Source organism: Podarcis pityusensis, assembly GCF_964106645.2.
Source record: "Podarcis pityusensis genome assembly, chromosome: 2".
Classification (NCBI taxonomy): Eukaryota; Metazoa; Chordata; class Lepidosauria; order Squamata; family Lacertidae; genus Podarcis; species Podarcis pityusensis.
The window spans coordinates 114,253,228-114,273,804 of record NC_138029.1 but is presented as its reverse complement, the minus strand read 5'-3'; the positions used below and the strand labels follow the sequence as shown (position 1 = coordinate 114,273,804).

General features: G+C 47.7%; 2 protein-coding genes across 14 annotated transcripts in view; one reads left to right on the top strand and one right to left on the bottom strand.

The window, feature by feature from the left end:
* Nucleotides 1–1,652: 1,652 nt before the first annotated feature.
* Nucleotides 1,653–18,681, bottom strand: APOM (apolipoprotein M). Of its 4 annotated transcripts, none has more exons than XM_080993383.1 (8): nucleotides 18,505–18,681; nucleotides 17,622–17,649; nucleotides 11,478–11,620; nucleotides 8,840–8,913; nucleotides 6,273–6,371; nucleotides 4,983–5,081; nucleotides 3,580–3,620; nucleotides 1,653–1,770 (listed from the first exon to the last, which is right to left on the bottom strand). In XM_080993383.1, the coding sequence occupies exons 1-7, from the start codon at nucleotides 18,543–18,545 to the stop codon at nucleotides 3,595–3,597; spliced, it is 510 nt and encodes a 169-aa protein (XP_080849509.1). In that variant the 5' UTR covers nucleotides 18,546–18,681; the 3' UTR covers nucleotides 1,653–1,770; nucleotides 3,580–3,594. The 4 variants fall into 4 exon arrangements, with proteins under 4 accessions (XP_080849509.1, XP_080849511.1, XP_080849510.1 ...); XM_080993385.1 differs by lacking the exon at nucleotides 18,505–18,681 and adding an exon at nucleotides 18,194–18,303; XM_080993384.1 differs by lacking the exon at nucleotides 18,505–18,681 and adding an exon at nucleotides 18,204–18,235.
* A 158-nt stretch (nucleotides 18,682–18,839) lies between these two features.
* The window catches only part of BAG6 (BAG cochaperone 6), a 28,598-nt gene continuing 26,860 nt past the window's right edge, over nucleotides 18,840–20,577 (top strand). For 5 of the 10 annotated variants that reach the window (XM_080991594.1, XM_080991592.1, XM_080991593.1 and 2 more), the window contains exon 1: nucleotides 19,285–19,440. The gene's annotated coding sequence lies outside the window, so the exon portion shown is untranslated. Of the gene's footprint in view, nucleotides 19,097–19,284; nucleotides 19,441–20,577 lie in introns of those variants that run through there. The other 5 variants (XM_080991590.1, XM_080991588.1, XM_080991591.1 and 2 more) reach the window with 3 other exon arrangements.

Below are 20,577 nucleotides of genomic sequence, written 5' to 3'. Positions count from 1 at the left end.
GAAATATTCATATCGATTTTTAATTGCATTTTTATTGCTTTTTTATTTTATTTTCTTGTTTTGTATTTTATTGTATTGTATGTATGCAATAAAATACTATAGCAGGGTGGTGGGGTCAATATAAAAAGGTAAAGGGACCCCTGACCGTTAATTGGATGATTTCATAAGAGCCCAGAATCCAGAACCTACCAGATCAAACAGTGTTCATTCCAAGGTAGGTGGGGACGCTTTAATGGGTGGAGACCACCCAGGGGAGAACGCTGAGATGAGTGCCCATGAACCATCTCATGAACTACTACCCAAGAGGGCACCATTCTATGCAGAAATACTCGCAGACCTCTGACTGCAAGAACAGTGGAGGAAATTAACACCAAACTAGAAAAGGTAATGTCACTCTTGGCTGAGGGCTTCTATCCATATATACCTGAAGGAGCATCTCCACCCCCATCATTCTGCCCAGACGCTGAGGTCCAGCGCTGAGGGCCTTCTGGTGGTTCCCTCATGGCGAGAAGCAAAGCTACAGGGAACCAGGCAGAGGGCCTTCTCGACAGTGGCGCCCACCCTGTGGAATGCCCTCCCATCAGATGTCAAAGAGATACCGTATTTTTCGCCCTATAGGGCGCACTTTTTCCCCTCCAAAAATGAAGGGGAAATGTGTGTGCGTCCTATGGGGCGAATGCAGGCTTTCGCTGAAGCCTGGAGAGCGAGAGGCGTCGGTGCGCACCGACACCTCTCGCTCTCAAGGCTCCAGGAAGCTATCTGCAAGCCTTGCGCACCGGGAGCGCAAGGCTTGCGGGCGGCAGCCTGCAGCGCGGAGCACGGGGTGCCCTCCGGAGGATGCCCTGTGCTTCGCGCAAGTGTCCGCAAGCCTTGCGCGCCCGGGGGGAGATCCCCCCTGGGCGCGCACGGCTTGCGGGCGGCAGCCTGCAGCGCGGAGCACGGGGCGCCCTCCGGAGGACGTCCCGTGCTTCGCGCAGGTGTCGGCAAGCCTTGCGCACCCGGGGGATCTTCCCCCGGGAGCGCAAGGCTTGCGGGCGGCAGCCTGCAGCGCGGAGCATGGGGCGCCCTCCAGAGGACGCCCCGTGCTTCGCGCAGGTGTCTGCAGCCTGACGCCCGGCATGTACGGCGCCCTGAAGCAGAGCGCCCCTCACGCCGGGCAGACATCGGCCAGCCCCACAAGCTCGGGGGACAACGGGGAGGCGCAGCGCCGCCATCCCACTGTTCCCCGGCCTGGTTTTGGGGGGAAATAAAGGAATTTTCCCCCCCTTTATTTCCCTCCCAAAAAAGTAGGTGTGTCCTATGGGACGGAGCGTCCTATGGAACGAAAAATACGGTAAATAACTACCTGACATTTAGAAGACATCTGAAGGCAGCCCTGTTTAGGGAAGTTTTTAATGTGTGACATTCCCCAGAGTGGCTGGGGAAACCCAGCCAGATGGGCAGGTTACAAATAAATTATTATTATTATTATTATTATTATTATTATTATTATTATTATTATATACAAACACACAAGCACACACCTCTCCATGCAGACAAGCAAGAGGCGTTACCGCAGTTCAGGGACACATTCCAGCCAGGCAAAAGCACTTGAGGAAGCGCGTGGTCTGAGGAGAATCCCAGAGGCCGGACACAGAGACCTGGAAGTCCACTTTTGGCTCAAAGGAATTTTATTCAACACCACAGGACGTGTAAAACCACCCGTTCCCCCGGTGGGTGAGGCAAACGAGCTTCTGTGTATGGTTAAGTCCAGCCGCAGCGGGTCCAAAGCTGAGGTGAAAACAAGAAAGGAAGGAATGAGGAGGGTTGGTACTGAAAAAATCTGAGGTTGCGTATTTCATTGGTTTCGTGAGCAACTGGGGAACTGGATCTGGTAAGTAGATACCAAAAAGCAAAATTGCCTGTCGGTGACTCCCGGCGTCTGTTACGAGATCAGGAGTGCCCTGGAGGCTTGTTGTACAATCCTTTTTCTGCTGGGCATTGTATGCAAATCTCCCCTCCTCTGCCTTTTCCAACCTAACCATGGTGCAGCGTTAAACGTGTACTGACACAAATGTTTTGAGCCTCATCTAGTAGCCATTGATTACTTCATCATGAATTCGTCTAATCCTCTTTCACAACCACCCTGAGTCACTGCCCATCATCACTACTTCCTGTGGGAGCGGAATGCCCTTTCTTTTGCCTGAAGCTTGCGAGATTCAGCTTCAGTTGATGAGCCCGGGTTCCGGCAGTATTGAGAGATGGAGAAAAACCGTTCTGCCCCCATGCTCTTCATAACTTCGAACACTTCTACCGACTGAGCTCTGGCCCTTTTGCTAAGGCCCTCCTGGTTTCCCCTGCGTGAACTTGAGGCTGTGACCCAGAGAACAACACACCCTGGAGAAGAATTCACAAAGCAACCCTGCATTCCAGGGACAGGCTGATATTGCTGAGCCACAGACGTTCGCCTGCAAACTGGGGAAGGGCTGTAGCTCAGTGACAGCACAGCTGCCCTGCATGCAGAAGGTCCCAGGTTCAGACCCCAGCTTCTCCAGGCCAGGGCTACGATTGTCTCCTGCCTGAAACCCTGGAAAGCCACAGCCAGCCAGTGAGCTAGCTTGGCCGGTTGTCTGACTCTGAATGAGGCATCTTCCTTTGGGTGGCACTGAACTAAGTTCCACTCAAGAGTAGCGCCATTAAAATTCATGAACGTGAGCAAATTGGGTCTACTAATTCCCATTCTAGACAGCATCTTAAAAAGCAGAGACATCACCTTGCCAACAAAGGTCCGTATAGTTAAAGCTATGGTTTTCCCAATAGTGATGTATGGAAGTGAGAGCTGGACCATAAAGAAGGCTGATCGCCGAAGAATGGATGCTTTTGAATTATGGTGCTGGAGGAGACTCTTGAGAGTCCCATGGACTGCAAGAAGATCAAACCTCTCCATTCTGAAGGAAATCAGCCCTGAGTGCTTTTGGTGTGAAAAAGAAATACAGTTGTATCTTGGATGTCGAAAGGACTCCATTCCGGAAGTCCGTTCAACTTCCAAAACGTTCGAGTTGCAAGGCGTTCAGCTTCCAAGGCATGACTGTAATGGCATTTGGGTTTGAAGGCTGAAGAGAATGTTTACTTATAAAAAGTAGTTGTGCTGAGTGTTATATTGGAGCAGATGAGTTGAATATTGTTTATATATAGCTGACAGATGAAGAACCAGAAGTGCTTTAGTATCTTAACCTTATTTATTTATTTTCTCTCTATTTTAATCCTTCTCTCTCTCTCTCTCTCTCTCTCTCTCTCTCTCTCTCTTTTCCCCTTCTTTTCCTCTGGATCTGTATTTTAATTTTACCTAGATCAACGTATTTGTTTAGCCAAAAAACATGTTTGATCATCATCTTTGTATCTCTCTTTATAAAATCTAATAAAATTTATTCCAAGGGGAAAAAAAGTGAGCTAGAAGCCAACCCTGATCTATAGGATCAGGGACATTTCTTTACTATTAGGCACCCTAAGGTTTGACTCATACCACAGGGAGATGGTGATTTTAGGATGGTAGGGAAGTTAAATATGTATTTGGGTTGGGGACAGGATGGCTTATCTTACCCAAGGAGTTTGAGGTCAAAATGCTTGGAATTCACAGGCACCTGAAAGAGAGAAAGAGAGAAGGCCAATGAGGATTAGTACACAAACGTTTGCAAAGTTAGTTGTGACTCTGGTCTTTGGAATCCAGAAGTGAATTTTGAGTCTGCAGGGCAGAGCGAGGGATGGGAATGTGAAGTTGTTTTCATAGCTGGGTGTGTCATGGGCAAGAAATCTTGCTCTCCTCTAACTCTGGGATGTTGTAGCTGAGCTATAATGACAAGATATCGCTTTGCAAGTGTGGGGTACACAATCTTGATTTTGGGGTGCTTCGGAAACAGCCTCTGTAGAAAGGAGCAGTCACATCTGACTAAGGTTGACTAGGTGCCCTACATTGCAAAGGACTGTCCGCTGTTTGAAACAGTCCTCCATCGGAAGAGCTCTCCAGTCCAAATCCAGTTTGGAGGTGCAAAAGAAAGAAGCATGGGGTTTGAAGTTGCCCATCGGCTGTTACCACCTGGGCAACAGACTGAGTGGTCTTCTCCACCGTGGCGAGAGACATGTTGTACAGTACTGCTATCTAAATCCTAATAATTATTTCCAAGTTTGCATCAATCCATATTCAGTGGTACCTTGGTTCTCAAACACCTTGGTACTCAAACACCTTGGTTCTCAAACGTCGAAAACCTGGAAGAAAGTGTTCCGGTTTCCGAACATTTTTCAGAAGCCGAACGTCCGATGCGGCTGTCGGCTATTGTTTGCAGGGCGCCTGCACCAATCAGAAGCTGCGCCTTGGTTTTCGAACATTTCAGAAGTCAAACGGACTTCCAGAATGGATTAAGTTAGGCGCTTTTTTAAAAAAACTATTTATTTTGCGTTTTTGTTTTTGATTCTTTTTCGTTTAATTTGTTTTTGCCACTGTGTGGAGCCCAGTTCAGCTACTTATTGATTGCGTGACTGCAGAAATGGATTTAAAAAAAAACCGCCCAAACAATGACTATTGTTTAATTTTAATTTTTATCATCTACAATACTGTCTTATTTATTTTGTAGTACAGTACATTGATTATTGCTTTCATTTTATGGATCAACGGTCTCGTTAGATAGTAAAATAGTTAAATTGTTAAATTGCTGTTTTTGGGGGGCTATTTTTAAAAGCCCAGAACGGTTTAATCCGTTTTGCATTGCTTTCTATGGGAAAGCGCGCCTTGGTTTAGGAACGCTTTGGTTTTGGAACGGACTTCCGGAACGGATTAAGTTTGAGAACCAAGGTGTATAAGTACCACTGTATAAGTGAACCTATCTGTGTTTTCTTTTGTCCTCTCTTTGGGGTGATGCATTTGTGGCCACCCTCCATCTGAGAGATGCTAAAAGCGGAAAAGTTGCAACAACAGGTAAACCACCACCCAGTTCACTAGTAATACCTACCTTGGGTCCTGGGTATAAGCAGGAATTCGTTCATGTCAAGGCAGGAAGCTTTGCCTTTGAAATCAGAAATACAGCCCTCAGCAGGGTGGAGGACTCGGGCTGGGGAGAAAGGAGGAGCGCAGCTCAGATGCAAGGACATTTCAATTCCAAGATTTGTTACCCTAACCCATGGGTAGGCAAACTAAGGCCCGGGGGCCAGATTTGGCCCAATCGCCTTCTAAATCCGGCCCGCGGACAGTCCAGGAATCAGCGTGTTTTTACATGAGTGGAATGTGTGCTTTTATTTAAAATGCATCTCTGGGTTAGACTTGTCTGAAAGATCAGCGAGCCTCTTCAGCAAAGGATCAACGGTGTCTCTACAAATGTCAGCATAAAAAGGACATCTAAAAAATACCGTATTTTTCGCTCCATAAGACACCCTTTTTTCCTCCTAAAAAGTAAGGTGAAATGTGTGTGCGTCTTAAGGAGCGAATGCAGGCGGGAGGCTCTTGCTGGAGCCGTGCTCTCTTTAAAGAGAGCTTGTGTGCGGCTCTTGCTGGATTTTCCGCAAGGTGGGAGAAGGGACGGACGGGCTGCCCTCTGTCCTTTCCCCCACCTCCCGGAAAAGCCAGCAAGAGCCGCTGCCAGGCTCTGCTCAGCAATCCCTTGTAAGGGCTCCCTTTCGTCCCTCATCCCGCTTTGCTGGGAAGTCAGCAGAAGAGGCGCTGTGCAGCTATCGCTCTTGCTCTGCTGGCTTCTCGGCAAAGTGGGAGGAGGGACGGAAGGGTTTAAAACAAGAAAGGCAAGAGCCGCTTATATGCTCTGCGCAGAATTTCCCTCCCTTGCTTTCCCCCTCTAAAAACTAGGTGCATCTTATGGTCAGGTGCGTCTTATGGAGCGAAAAATGCGGGGTGTGTTTGGGGCTTCCTATTTCCCCTAATGGGCAGGCGCAAAGTCTCTGTGCGTACAGGACTCTTCTATAGGAGACTTCCAGAACCGGTGAGAGCAAGGCTGAACTTCTAGCAAGAGTAAAAGCCCTTCTTGCGTTTCTGGATGCGAGGATACAGAGATATGTTGCTGGAGTGGCTATGTATCTCCCATTTTCTATGTTTTTATAATCGGGGACTCTCATTTCTGGGTTATTTGTAGGGCATAGGAATTTGTTCATTTCTCCCCCCCCCCCAAAATATAGTCCAGCCCCCCACAAGGTCTGAGGGACAGTGGACCGGCCCCCTGCTGAAAAAGTTTGCTGACCCCAGCTCTAACCCAATTAAGCTCCCCAGTTCAGACATCTGTGGATGAGGGACTCACAATACAGAAGGATCCTCTGGTAGTCTCGGTCTGTTTCCTGGACAATGATGGAGTCGGGGCACTTGCCAGAGAACAGCTCTGTCTTCATGTGAGGGCGGCCTGGAGTGGGGAAGTCGGAGAGAAAGAAACATGTTCATAGGTCAAGAGAGATGGGAGCTGCAGGCTGATGCACAGATTTCCATGGTGCAGCCTTCCCAGGACTATACCACTTCAGAACGCAGGTGAGACAAATAACCCATTTACTCAAGTCGAGGTACATACCAAACAAATTCAAGCAACTGAATATAGAGGTAAATTGAGGGTGGCGCTGTGGGTTCAACCACAGAGCCTAGGACTTGCTGATCAGAAGGTTGGCGGTTCAAATCCTCGCGACGGGGTGAGCTCCCGTTGCTCGGTCCCTGCCCTGCCAACCTAGCAGTTCGAAAGCACGTCAAAGTGCAAGCAGATAAATAGGTACCGCTCTGGCGGGAAGGTAAACGGCGTTTCCATGCACTGCTCTGGTTCGCCAGAAGCGGCTTAGTCATGCTGGCCACATGACCCGGAAGCTGTACGCCGGCTCCCTCGGCCAATAAAGCGAGATGAGCACCGCAACCCCAGAGTCGGCCACGACTGCACCTAATGGTCAGGGGTCCCTTTACCTTTATCAATATCCTGGAAGCCCAACTCACGTTAAGATAGTTCACTTTGCAGGGAGGCAGAGCACGTAGACAGTGAAGCAGGACTGCTCAGTATGGCTGCGCACCCTAGTTCCCTGTGGGTAACTGGGGCACGCAGCCAAATGCAGCAGGATTTAATGCCACCCCAGGCCTAGTAAAGGTAAAGGGTAAAGGGACCCCTGACCATTAGGTCCAGTCGTGGATGACTCTGGGGTTGCGGCGCTCATCTCGCTTTATTGGCCGAGGAAGCTGGCGTACATCTTCTGGGTCATGTGGCCAGCATGACTAAGCTGCTTCTGGTGAACCAGAGCAGCGCACGGAAACGCCGTTTACCTTCCCACCTATTTATCTACTTGTACTTTGATGTGCTTTTGAACTGCTAGGTTAGCAGGAGCAGGGACCGAGCAACTGGAGCTCACCCCGTCACAGGGATTCGAACCGCCGACCTTCTGATCAGCAAGTCCTAGGCTCTGTGGTTTAACCCACAGTGCCACCCAAATGTAGCAGGATTTAATGCCACCTCAGTCCCAGTAGGGCTATACAAAAACGGAAAACCTCGGGCACAGGGTTCAAACATGGTATTGGGGTATACCCAACGTTCAAAACTCCCATTGTTCTAGGTGCATTTTGGATGGAGAATTTCATTAGTGCGAGCAGTTTCTGAGCTCTGGGTGTGGTACTGTGCCTATTAAAACTGCAGAGTGGAAGGAAAGGAGGACCTTTTCCGGCCTCCCCACGTCCAGCTACTCTCTGCAGACTGGAGAAGAGACCCTCTTAAGAATATTAGGGGGATGGGCAGGGGAGGGACTAGACCATGTGAAAATGAATAGAATATTTTAGCGCAGTCCACTCATTTTCAGCTTTGTATTCTTGTTATAAAAAAAGTGTGCCTAGACAGTCCGTTGCTGCGCCCATTACCTAGGTTTAAGGTGCCGTTTAGCTCCTAGCTTTCATATCTCATTTGCTAACACTGGCTATACCATGCTATTTTTCTGAACTGGGGCTGGCCCGAGACATTTTGCTGCAGGAAGAGAAGGACAAGATGACACTCTCCTCCCATTACCACACAGAGAAGCTGGCTGGACTTGCAGATTAATCTTAGGTCAACACAGGCAGTGTCTAAACAAAGTTTGCCAAACAAACAACTAGTTTTGTTGAGATTGTTGCCACCAAAAACACTTTGTAGACTGGAGCAACTTTCCCCCCAAAACATGGGAGGTTGGGGAGCAGCATCTATCAGTTCGTTTAAACTACATTTGATATTTGTCTGGCAGTGCAGTATATCTACACAAAAAATGCACTTATGCTGGATGCATTCAAACACTTCCATTAGATGCAGCCCTGGGCTCAAAGAAGAAACCAAAGGGCACTGTGTGCTACTTGGGAGGAGGGTTACTTGACTTGTGTAAGTTGGAGAACAAAGAGCATCAAAGTGGGGCTGCTGTGGTCTCCGTGGGACAGAAACCAAAACCTTTCCACCTAATTGAAATGTGGATTTTTGCTCTTACTGCTTCAGCTCCTGGTCTCTGCTAGGTGACAAATGAATGCTTTATTTTCAGAGGGCGATTGTAAGAATTCTCCTTCCACTGTAGAATTTTCTTAAGAGTTTAACTTAATCCCCGTGAACAGGAACGTTACCACTTTCAAAACACAAAAGGACTTGAACAGCAAATAACAAAAAGGACTACTTCGGAAAAACAACAACACGGGCAGTGTCTTCAGCTGCTCCTGAGGTATGCAGTCGGCAGGCCACATGGCACTCGCACTCCTGCCCCCTAAACACCTTGCTGCTGCTTCTCCCTACCTGCAACGCTCCTCCCTCTGCCTGCTGAGAGGGCCAGTCCTGTTCTGAGCTCAGCTTTGAGAGTGGGCTTATCAAAGGAGCCATTAGAAAAGGAAGTTCTGCCTTACCTTCTGTAGCCAGATCAGCACTCTGCTCCTTAAGTAAGTAAATCCATGATCTGGGAACACATTGGCCTGTCTTCCTGAGAGAGAGAGAGAGAGAGAGAGAGAGAGAGAGAGATGGATAGATGGCTAAACAGCCAAATGTAATGGATTCTTTGAGGTAGGTTTGGTAAGGCAGGGCGTCAGAGACAACTGAGAGGCCTTGGGGGGGCCTCTTAACATGTTACCTCTTAATTTATTTTTAAATCCTGCATATTTTTCAATATCACTCCAGCTGACGTAACAATACACTCAATTAAATACCAGGATTTCTCATAGCTACAACATGCATCTTTGGCAAAGTACCCATCTAGATTTTTCCTTGAAAAAAAGTGATTTGGACAGATGGAAGAAAAGGGCTATGGAAGGACAGTGATACGGCTCCCCACCCCCACCCCCCACAGAGAAGAAGAAGAAGAAGAAGAAGAAGAAGAAGAAGAAGAAGAAGAAGAAGAATAATTTATACCCTGTTCATCTGGCTGGGTTTCCCCAGCCACTCTGGGCAGCTTCCAACAAAATATTAAAATACAGTAGTCCATCAAACATTAAAACCTTCCCTAAACAGGGCTGCCTTCAGATGTCTTCTAAAAGTCTGGTAGTTCTTGTTCTCTTTGACATCTGGTGGGAGGGCGTTCGTCACTACCGAGAAGGCCCTCTGCCTGGTTCCCTGTAACTTGGCTTCTCGCAGTGAGGGAACCACCAGAAGGCCCTCGGAGCTGGACCTCAGTGTCCGGGTAGAACGATGGGGGTGGAGACGCTCCTTCAGGTATACTGGGCTGAGGCCGTTTAGGGCTTTAAAGGTCAGCACCAACACTTTGAATTGTGCTCGGAAACGTACTGGGAGCCAATGTAGGTCTTTCAAGACCGGTGTTATGTGGCCTCGGCGGCCGCTCCCAGTCACCAGTCTAGCTGCTGCTTTCTGGATTAGTTGTAGTTTCCGGGTCACCTTCAAAGGTAGCCCCACATAGAGTGCATTGCAGTAGTCCAAGCGAGAGATAACCAGAGCATGCACCACTCTGGCGAGACAGTCTGCGGGCAGGTAGGGTCTCAGTCTGTGTACCAGGTGGAGCTGGTAAACAACTGCCCTGGACACAGAATTGACCTGCGCCTCCATGGACAGCTGCGAGTACAGAATGACTCCCAGACTGCGCACCTTCAGGGGCACAGCAGAAGGCATGTGGGCGATGCATGTCCAGAAAACATAGGCGATTAGCCAACAACAGCAAAGCCAGGCATCTCCAGAGTGGCAGTGGGGCCTTGGCAAATGCCCAATGATGCCAACTCCTGGTGTTGGTTCTTCCATTGTAAGCACCAGCGCATGGACCTGGCCTTTTTTGGTGTGACCTCCTCCCAGTATTCTTCTGCAAGGACTGGGGGTGTCTACTGTTATTTTAAAACTTAGGGTGCACACACATTGGGGAAACACACTCCACAGAAAACCAATCTGTCGCCTTTCAAAATTTAGGAAATATTCCCTGAGAAAATTACGCTTCATTTGAGCAATCCCGAAGCCATTTCCTCTCATCTTGGGAAACCTTTTCCAATATTTTCTTTCACTTGCAGATCCTGCAAATCGGTCTGGCAAGTATTTGTTAAAGGCAAAGCAGACCTGTCAAAAGAGAATCTACTGTGTATCAGTAGGTATTTACCATTTGGGAGGAATAGCCCTGACTAGCCAGGAAACAATAGCCAGCAAACATTCTCAGGTACCTTGACAGACAGGAGATGAGTTACACACGCAAATTTCTGTTGTAGACCCACCTCCTTCTGTGATGCTTGTGTGATGCTTTTGGCTGGTTTTTGGCTAAGAGATTGGGCAATTTCTAAAGCCTTTAAAAGTTCTTGTACATCTTGTTCTGGGTCCTTGCCTCCTTGCAAAGCGGGGCGGAGACACTGTTGCAACAGAAAAATAAATATCTTCCTTGCTCAGACTGGTTCCTGCTTCCATCCATTTCTCTCTGACTGATAACGGACTTAGGTAAAGGTAAAGGGACCCCTGACCATTAGGTCCAGTCGTGGCCGACTCTGGGGTTGCAGCGCTCATCTCGCTTTATTGGCCAAGGGAGCCGGCATACAGCTTCCGGGTCATGTGGCCAGCATGACTAAGCCGTTTCTGGCGAACCAGAGCAGCGCACGGAAATGCTGTTTACCTTCCCGCCGGAGTGGTACCTATTTATCTACTTGCACTTTGATGTGCTTTCGAACTGCTAGGTTGGCATGAGCAGGGACCGAGCAACGGGATTCGATTCTCTGACCGATAACGGACTTAGGGGACACTGAATCCTTTGAGGGGAGTTGGAGTGTAAAAGCCAACTCTAATTTTTTCTACAACACTACCAACTTGGGGGATCCTCTCCTACAAAATCTCTGAACTCCCCCTCCCCTCAAGGTATCCACAGAGCAGGTGGGGAGTCCTGCGTAGAGAGTCCCATTTGGATCTTTTGCCTTGTCGAAACATCTTGAGTCCTGTGCTCTGCACATGCTCGAGAAACAGTCTTCTTTGTTATTTCCCTACACCGGCCCTGGAGAGCCTTTGCTCAGCCTGGGTTCCCTGGGAAAGTAGTGTGTTTTGCGGGGAAAGGGCCAAAGGGGAAAAGGAACTCACAGTCGGATGGCAGCTTCCAGTTGCAACCGCTCTGGGCTGCTGGTTTGTGTCATGCTGAAGATGCTGCTGTCAGTGCTGGCGAACGTCTCCAGTGAGGAAGGTGATGCCGCGGCTGCTGCAATGAAGAACCACCTGCCGATATACTGCAAAGGGGAGAATTGAGTCACACCTGGGGACAAAGCAGGGCCAGCACACCCATGAGGCAAGGTGAGGCAGCTGCCTCAGGTGGCAGGATCCACAGGAGCAGCAGATTCAGCCTCAAAGAAATGCGTCACCTGCTTCTTCTGCAGTGACATGACCTTTAATTCTCACTTCAACCATTGGATAAGGTTGGTTTGATTCCCACACCTTGTTTTCAGTACAGTGGTACCTCAGGTTACAGGCGCTTTAGGTTACAGACGCTTCAGGTTACAGACTCCGCTAACCCAGAAATAATGCCTTGGGTTAAGAACTTTGCTTCAGGATGAGAATAGAAATCATGCGATGGTGGCAGCGGGAGGCCCCATTAGCTAAAGTGGTACCTCAGGTTAAGAACAGTTTCAGGTTAAGAACAGACCTCCAGAACGAATTAAGTTCTTAAATAATAATAATAATAATAATAATAATTTATTATTTATACACCACCCATCTGGTTGGGCTTCCCCAGCCACTCTAGGCAGCTTCCAAAAAAATATTAAAATACTGTAATATATCAAACATTAAAAGCTTCCCTAAACAGGGCTGCCTTCAGATGTTCTTAACCCGAGGTACCACTGTATAGATCTTTACTTTTCCCTTGTTCCCAAAGTAGAAATTAATTTCTCCCTTTTTCCTGGTGTAGACCTTCACTCATCCCTTCTTCCCTGGCTGCAGGTGGGGCCACATTTTGTGGTTCGCCTCAGATGTCTTGGCCTTAGGCCAAACTACATGTTACATGCAAAAACTGTGTCTTTTAACTTGGATGGCTCTTTCCCAAGGTATTCCCAACCTTCTTTGGCCCAGGGCACATTTCAAAACCCGATAATGTATAACGAGCATCACAAAATGCCCATTTCACAGAAGAAGAAAATGGTGATGCTAAGAACCCCCACCTACATGGCCATGGCCACTGTTAGTCCTACTCAGAGGAGAGCCATTAAAATAGGGTTGCCATATTTCAAAAAGTGAAAATCTGGATACAAAAGTTGTTGAGCTCCCCACCCCCCCAATGACGTTTTTTAGCTATTTTTTTAAAAGGAAATTTGGCAAAGAATCAACACTTCCGAGATGGGTTGCCATGCGCCTGGTTCTTCCCAAACATTTTACTGATTTTCAGAAATTCTGTCTGGACAAATCTCAGATACGTCCGGGAAATTCTGGACATATGACAGCCTTACATTAAAATTAATGGCTATGCCTAACTTAGGCACATTAATTTCAATGGGTCTACTCTGAGTAAAAGTTAGTCCAGATCATAAATGCAGGAAACAGCCACTTCACAAACAAAGCCCCAAAGGCTCCCTTCCAAAAAACCTGATTAAAATAATTAAAAAGCAGAAGGACAGGGGGTAGAATTAAACATGGCACTCATTGATGTATGTGTGTACAGAATGCGGTCTGCTTGCACAATGAGACTTTCTCCCCCTTTCCACCTCCTGCGAGACCCCTGAAACCAGTGGAAGTCTCAACTTTCAGCAGCAATGCCTAAATTCGCCACCCCCCACCTCTTGCCTTCCATCCTACACAATAGTTGCAGTGCCCGAGGCTCCGCACCAGCACTACCAAAGCTGATGCACTCCCTTAAATCCGCCTCTGATAAACCTCCTCTGGGTCTCCCCCAGGGGCAGGAGTTGTGCCCTGCTTGCCTGCTTCCCAGGTGGCACCAATGAGAAACAAGAAGGCACAGACTAGATCAGGGAACGGGATCCTGCTTGGCTCTCCAGATGTAGCTGGACTACAGCTCCCATCATCCCTCACCATTGGCCTTGCTGGCTGGGGCTGATGGGAGTTGGGAGTCGGAACAGCAGGGCCACAGTTTCCCCATCCCTTCACTAGATGGATCTTTTATCCGTTCCAGCATGCTTTTCCTCAGGTTCTTAATTTTCATTTGTATACTTTGCTTTCATTGTTCAAAAAAAATGCACCTGCTACTAGGGGGGCAATAAAAAAAATACAGTGGTACCTTGGTTCTCGAACATAATCCGTTCCGGAAGTCCATTCAACTCCCGAAACGTTCGAAAAGCAAAGCGTGGCTTCCGATTGGCATAAGAGCCCCAGAAACAATAGCTGATAGCCGCATCAGACCTTTGGGTTCTGAAAAATGTTTGAAAACTGGAACACTTACTTCCAGGTTTTCGGCATTCGGGAGCCGAAATGTTTGAGTACCAAGGCATTCGAGAACCAAGATTCCACTGTGATGGAAAAATAATAGTAGGATCAATAGTGATAATAATAATGTGCATTTCGCTCCCCACCCCCCAAATGCTGGATGAAGGTCTCTTCGTTCTTCAAGGGTTCTACCTGCTTGAACACAGAAGCATTTTAATAATAATAATAATAATAATAATAATAATAATTTATTATTTATACCCCACCCATCTGGCTGTTTCCCCAGCCACTCTGAGCGGCTCCCAATTGAGTGTTAAAAACAATATAGCATTAAATATTAAAAACTTCCCTAAACTGGGCTGCCTTCAGATGTCTTTTAAAGATAGGATAGCTGCTTATTTCCTTCACATCTGAAGGGAGGGCGTTCCACAGGGCGGGCGCCACCACCGAGAAGGCCCTCTGTCTGGTTCCCTGTAACCTTACTTCTCGCAATGAGGGAACCACCAGAAGGCCCTCAGGGCTGGATCTCAGTGTCCGGGCTGAACGATGGGGGTGGAGACGCTCCTTCAGGACATTTAAGAGGCTTCCACCTGCCGTCAACCCCAGCTGCCCTCCATCGGCTTCAACTACCTGATCTCGGTTCAGCTCGCTGGCATGCAGCTTCGTGGGACCCTCACACAAGGAGAGAGCGTCCACAAGGACCCCGTAGAAGTAGAAGAGATAGCACCACAGACCCTCCATTGCGGGAATGGCAGGCAGCTCACTTGGAGAATCCACCTCTGCAGGGAACATCCTGCAAGGCTCACCTTTGCCCCCTGCCTGTTAAATGTTTAGCTCTCTGGGGTCTAGAGTCCAGCCTGGGCTGGCCTGTGCCTCACAACAGAGGGAGAGACTGAAATCCAGAAAGACCCTACCAAGCATAACCGGGGGCCCTGAGAGCAAACAAAGGAAGCAGTGTTTCTGATGATGGGGATGTTATTGCGGGAAAACAGAGATAATCATTACCCGATGGAATGCCTCTTCCCATATCTCCCTTTGTGTGGTCCCAAGAGCAGGGGTGGCCTGTTACAGGGTGAAGCAGGAGAAGGTCTTCTCTGTGGTAGCCCCCCATTTGTGGATCTCCCTCTTTCCCTGACTTTTTTTTTTTTTAGATGGCAGCTTAAACACATTTTCACATAGCAGTGGGAATAGGTCTGTAAGTGGGCAGAGGAATTCAAATGCTCGCTGCTGATTTCTTGTCTTGGTCCGATGAGGATTAATTAATTGTTTCATTTTTTTATACTGTGTTTACTACTCTGAAGAGTAGTCTATAATTATAGCCAAGTAAGCACATATTTGATATCAAATAGGGATTTTCTCTAGATTAATTTGGCCACTCCAGTGACCCTGTTAAATTTCATTGATTTGAAAGGGAGGTTGGTTTTCTCCTGCTGTGTGCGGTTCGATCCACAAATATAGCTGGCCAGTTAATATCAGGTGCATTTTAGCTTGTATTCCCCTAACTGCCTGTGGGACACGGGTGGCGCTGTGGGTTAAACCACAGAGCCTAGGACTTGCAGATCAGAAGGTCAGTGGTTCAAATCCCCGTGACGGGGTGAGCTCCCGTTGCTCGGTCCCTGCTCCTGCCAACCTAGTGGTTCGAAAGCACGTCAAAGTGCAAGTAGATAAATAGGTACAGCTCCGGAGGGAAGGCAAACGGCGTTTCCGTGTGCTGCTCTGGTTCGCCAGAAGCGGCTTAGTCATGCTGGCCACATGACCTGGAAGCTGTACGCCAGCTCCCTTGGCCAGTAAAGCGAGATGAGCGCCGCAACCCCAGAGTTGGCCACGACTGGACCTAATGGTCAGGGATCCCTTTACCTTTACCTTTTACCCCTGCCTGCCTGCTCAGTTTCTGAGCTCATGAATCCTCTGCCTCCCAAGCACCCTTGTCCTTCTGCTCTTTTTTTTGCCAACCGTACAGTATAATTAATATGCCCCGAGGGTTCCTATGCATTAAGCACAATAAGCGATGAGACCAACAAATGTGAATAATGTAATGGACTCCAAAGAACAAACATGTAAAAAAAATGACTGAATAGTAACACTGCAGAACAACCAGCTATAGATCCTTTTCGACCTTACATCTTTTTCAAATATGTCCTAGTCAGTCCTAAGTTCCCGAGAAATGTTTTCCAAACAGTCTCCTTTGGGGAATGTGTCCATATAATTCCTCTTGTGCATCGGTGGCTGATAAGAATTCTGTTAGCTAAGCTATTTTCTCTCTGGAAAGTTTTAAAACTCCTCCTGAATGTTAATAATGGGGCAGCCAGATACATTTCATCAGAAAGGGTATTCCACAAATAGGGAAAGGTCACCATCAACCGGGAATATATATGGTCCTATTCAGAGATACAGTGGTACCTCGGGTTACATACGCTTCAGGTTACAGACTCCGCTAACCCAGAAATAGTGCTTCAGGTTAAGAACTTTGCTTCAGGATGAGCAGAAATCGTGCTCCGGCGGAGCGGCAGCAGCAGGAGGCCCCATTAGCTAAAGTGGTGCTTCAGGTTAAGAACAGTTTCAGGTTAAGTACGGACCTCCGGAACGAATTAAGTACTTAACACGAGGTACTACTGTACAGTCATACCTCGGGTTAAATATGCTTCAGGTTGAGCGTTTTCAGGTTACGCTCTGCGGCAACCCGGGAGTAACGGAGTGCGATACTTCCAGGTTTCGCCGCTCGTGCATGCACAGATGCTCAAAATGACGTCATGTGCATGCGCGGAAGCGGCAAAACGCGACCCACGCACGCGCAGACGCGCCGTCGCGTCTTACGTTCTATTCAGGATGCGAACGGGGTTAAAGGACGGATCCCGTTTGCATCCTGAGGTACCACTGTATATTGTTCTGCAATACAAAGATGGCTCAATATATTATGCTGCCTGAGGCAAAAGACAAGACGATGCCTGTCCCTTCATGTACAAAGTTAGAAACACGGCAACATCCTCCACAGCACTTGAGGGTAGCAGACAAGCTTAGTGCAGGCTACATTACACATACAGATGTATTACAATATGCAGCTGCTTCCTGCATCTGCCGCCTCAGGGCCTAATGAGTTTCAGGCTGTAAACTGAGGGTACATATTGACTCAGTGTATCATGACATGAGAACAGCTCAGCCAATAGCAAGGGTGGGTGGATTTAAAATGTGATTGACAGGCAACACCCAGGCCTTGCTGTGGGAAACAGTGTAGACCAGATTGCACTGGCAAAAACTGGCAGTGATTTGGAGAGAATATGGGCTGTGCCTCATAAGTTATTACTTGTTATTCAAATTTATTTATTTGGGTTTCATCCCATGTACATTTCAAATCTGAGTACAGCAAGTGTTGAGGTCAAGCCTTATTAATACACACACACACACACACACACACAGAAACCATGTTTACAGCTGCAAACTTTGCTCCATTCTTCAGTGATTGAGAGCAGAAAGTGGCTAAGGGCTGCCTAATAATAATAATAATAATATTTAATAATTATTCTTGTATTAGTTGTCCAAGGCAGGTAAGTTTCTAGGCGACTTAGGAAGTTTATGCAAAACTTTTTTTAGCCTTCAGTATGTTTCACGTACATTATATTGTAATTCTTACCACAACCCTGTAAGGTAGATCATTTTTGTCTCCATATGGCAAATGGGGTGCTGAGAGAATAGCTGTCTGTCTTAGGGCCCCCCGCCTTGAGTTGGTGGCTGATGGGAACTGAGGGATTGCTCATTTGTAGACCAGATCCCGTCATTACATGCATACATGCAGACATCCTAATCTTACACGACTGGGAGAAATACCAGTGCAACTTTTCATAGCATACAAATGCGGATAACCTCATTTGTTGAAAACAGCTGTTGAAGCCTGCATGGGGGAAGGAAGAGAGAGGTGTTTTTGCAATATTATATATATATATATATATATATATATGTAGATTTTCTTTTTAACCAAAAGTCCTGTTTAGGGGACACTGCCTCAGGCTGGGTGGGGATCCCTATACTTTTTTTAAAAAAATATATATATTTATTTATTTAATTAAAACAGTTTTAGTGACGGTGACAACTAAATCAGTTTCAAATTTGCAATACGACTATTAAAAACAAGGTAGGCATTCCACAACTAGCCAACTGAAGGCATGGATGCTGTCAGAAGATTTCCTCAAATGCCTGGGCACATAACCAGGTCTTCAGGAAACTGTATCCTAGAGGGGAGTTCCAAAACTGGGGCACCACCACCGAGAAGGCCCCCCCCCAAATTGCCTCAGCTAAAGATGATGCCTCCAAGAGAGCCTCCCCTAAAGACATTCATCTTATCCCAATGAGAAAGGATATTGGTGCTTTCCATTGGTTATTATGGGATAATATGCAAGTTCTGCCTGTGTGTGCGCCCCATACTTTGGACTTCCTACATTCACACACAGGAGAATTCCAATCATATCTAGGCAGAAGTAATTCCCAAGTGAGTTTAACGAGGCTTGCTCCTGGGTAAATGGGATTTTGTTCAGGTCGGATACTGTTGCTAGGATACAAGGTAAACAAAAATGGCGGCGACAGGATTGGTTTTCGGGTTACAAGGGGAGCATGCCCTAAACAAACATGGCGGACAGCGCAGCTTTCCCGTGCCTGTAACCAACATGGCGGGCAAACTGGCTTCACCAAAGGGTGTTTGTCCTGCGCCAACATCAAACTCCGCAGCGCGCTTCACTTCCTTTTGAGTTACCTTTCACGGCCGGGCGCTTGATGAGGCGGAAGCTGCGTCATAAGGGTAACGTAATGACGTCAGGAGAGCAGGGCGCAGGCGTGAGTTTATTAAGCTCCTCCCACTTCGCTCTTTTAAGCATTTATTTGGGAGCAATAAAGCCTCCGTTCGGATACGGGGAATTGTTTTAAAGCACATCCCGACCCAAATTATGGAATGAGGGAACCAGACCCGTGAAGGCGGTCATGGAGTCCGCTTGCAAGTAAAGCGAAGCAGGCACTTTTGATAGCCAGCTATACGCCGGGAACGGAAGAGCGAGACGTAAATAGTCCTGTCGGGCTGCTCGCGCATGCGCTGTAGCGAGTAGCCGGGGAACGCGACGGCGCAGGAGGAAGGAGACGCTCCAGGCGCGAGGCCGGCGGCGGTTTCGTCACCAACGGCCGCTTCAGAGCTTTGTAGAGCCGGAGGGGTGCGGGGGAGGCAGAAAGGAATTTCGTGAGAAGGGACAAGAAGCGGGAAGATTCCGGTAATCCCGTAGACCGCCCCCCTCCGTTCCCTCTGATTCGCCGAGGGAAGCGGAAGTGCCGCCATCTTGGGAGAGAGAGGCAAGTGAGTTGCGTAGAGCTAGAAAGGGTAGAGCTATATAGAAGCTGCGGCAAAAAGCCTTCGCGTAATGGCGTTGCTTAGCCACTCGGCATCTCTGTTCTGACGGCGCCTGTATCATTACTATTATTTGCGTAAGAGTGAAAAGCCGGGTCATTAATTTAGAGACGATCGTGGCGGGCGGGGGGCTCGTCTTCATTCCTTCCCCCATTCCTATCTCTATGGTGCGTCAGTGGCTCGACTTCTGGACGGTCGTTTGTTTGACCGGAAGTGTCCTTGCATTTGAGCGGAAGTAGGATTTTTGTGCTGGAATTGGCTCCCTCTCGGACGTGAAGCGGAAAGGACGGAGGGCAGGTTTGAAAAATAAATCTGTGGTTCAGCGTGTGTGTGTGTGTGTGTGTATATATATATAGAGAGAGAGAGGGGGGGGCGAGGAGGAGGAAAAAGAAAAAGAAGGGAGGATGTTTCTGCTTCCTATGGCTGGCAAGCTCTGGGTGGTGGCACGAGGATACATAGTTGCCAGGTCTCTTGAGGACCAGATCATGCGACCTTCATGTGTGTGGATCCTTTGGGCTGTGAGGTGAAGCAAGGGATAGTTTTGGGAGGATAGACTCCGTTGATGTAGGTTCCGTCGCAAGCTAATGGAGAAAAGGCACTCAAGCCAGGTAGAAATTAGCCTGGTTTCTTGAACCAGGCTCCTTTCTCTGTGACGTCACACAATCCTCTGAGAAAGCCGGCCAAGAAACTTCAGATCAAGCCCTGAGATCTGACATCTCTTTTAGGTTATTGTGCTGGTGTATGTAACCAAGGGATGGTGGGGAGAGGTTTTGCTGCTGCGAAGCTTTCCCTGTAAGTGGCTGGATCACATGCTCTGCTCTTGCTTTCCTTTGCTAACTGTGGTATCAGCTGGTGGCGTTCCAGGTTCCCTTTGTAAATTGCCTTGTACATGCCACAGCCCAGCACCTTTTGAAAGAAGGTGACTGGTTTGGGTTTGGCTCCCCAGCTAGTAGTTACAAGAACTTTGTAACTTTTAGGAGCAAAGACTGCCAGGTTTCATGAGCCTGAAAGCGAATAAAAGTTGAAGGTAGGCATATTGGGGTGAGCAAGTAACCAATGCTTTGTAAGCTGCTTTGGGAGATGGATGAGAATGCTTAAATAAATAAAATAGCGGCTACTCGTGTTCAAGTTGTAGGAGAGACTTGCCAATTTCTGTTTTGTACCCTGGAGGGCAGTTAGCAGTTTTGTTATCCATCTTTGGTTGGGGGCGATGGATAAAATTAAGTTCCTAAATTAAACTTCTGCTTGTTTAGAAAATGCTGTTTTTAATGCATGTTACTTATCTTTAACCCTAATTACTTAGATTGTGAGCCTATTGACAACAAAACATCTCTCTTGGAAAGCTTGCTGTAACATGCTCTGAGTCCACATGATAGAATATGCATAAGTCTGATAAATAAAACAGCTCAGGGAGGTAGAGATGATGTGAGGAAA

Coding starts and splice junctions, on each gene's coding strand:
- APOM (XM_080993382.1), bottom strand. CDS start 14,504: ATGGAGGGTCTGTGGTGCTATCTCTTCTACTTCTACGGGGTCCTTGTG. Junction 11,621..14,393: donor GCGAGCTGAACCGAGATCAG/GTAGTTGAAGCC, acceptor TCCCCTTTGCAG/TATATCGGCAGGTGGTTCTT. Junction 6,372..8,839: donor TGCTGATCTGGCTACAGAAG/GTAAGGCAGAAC, acceptor TCCCCACTCCAG/GCCGCCCTCACATGAAGACA.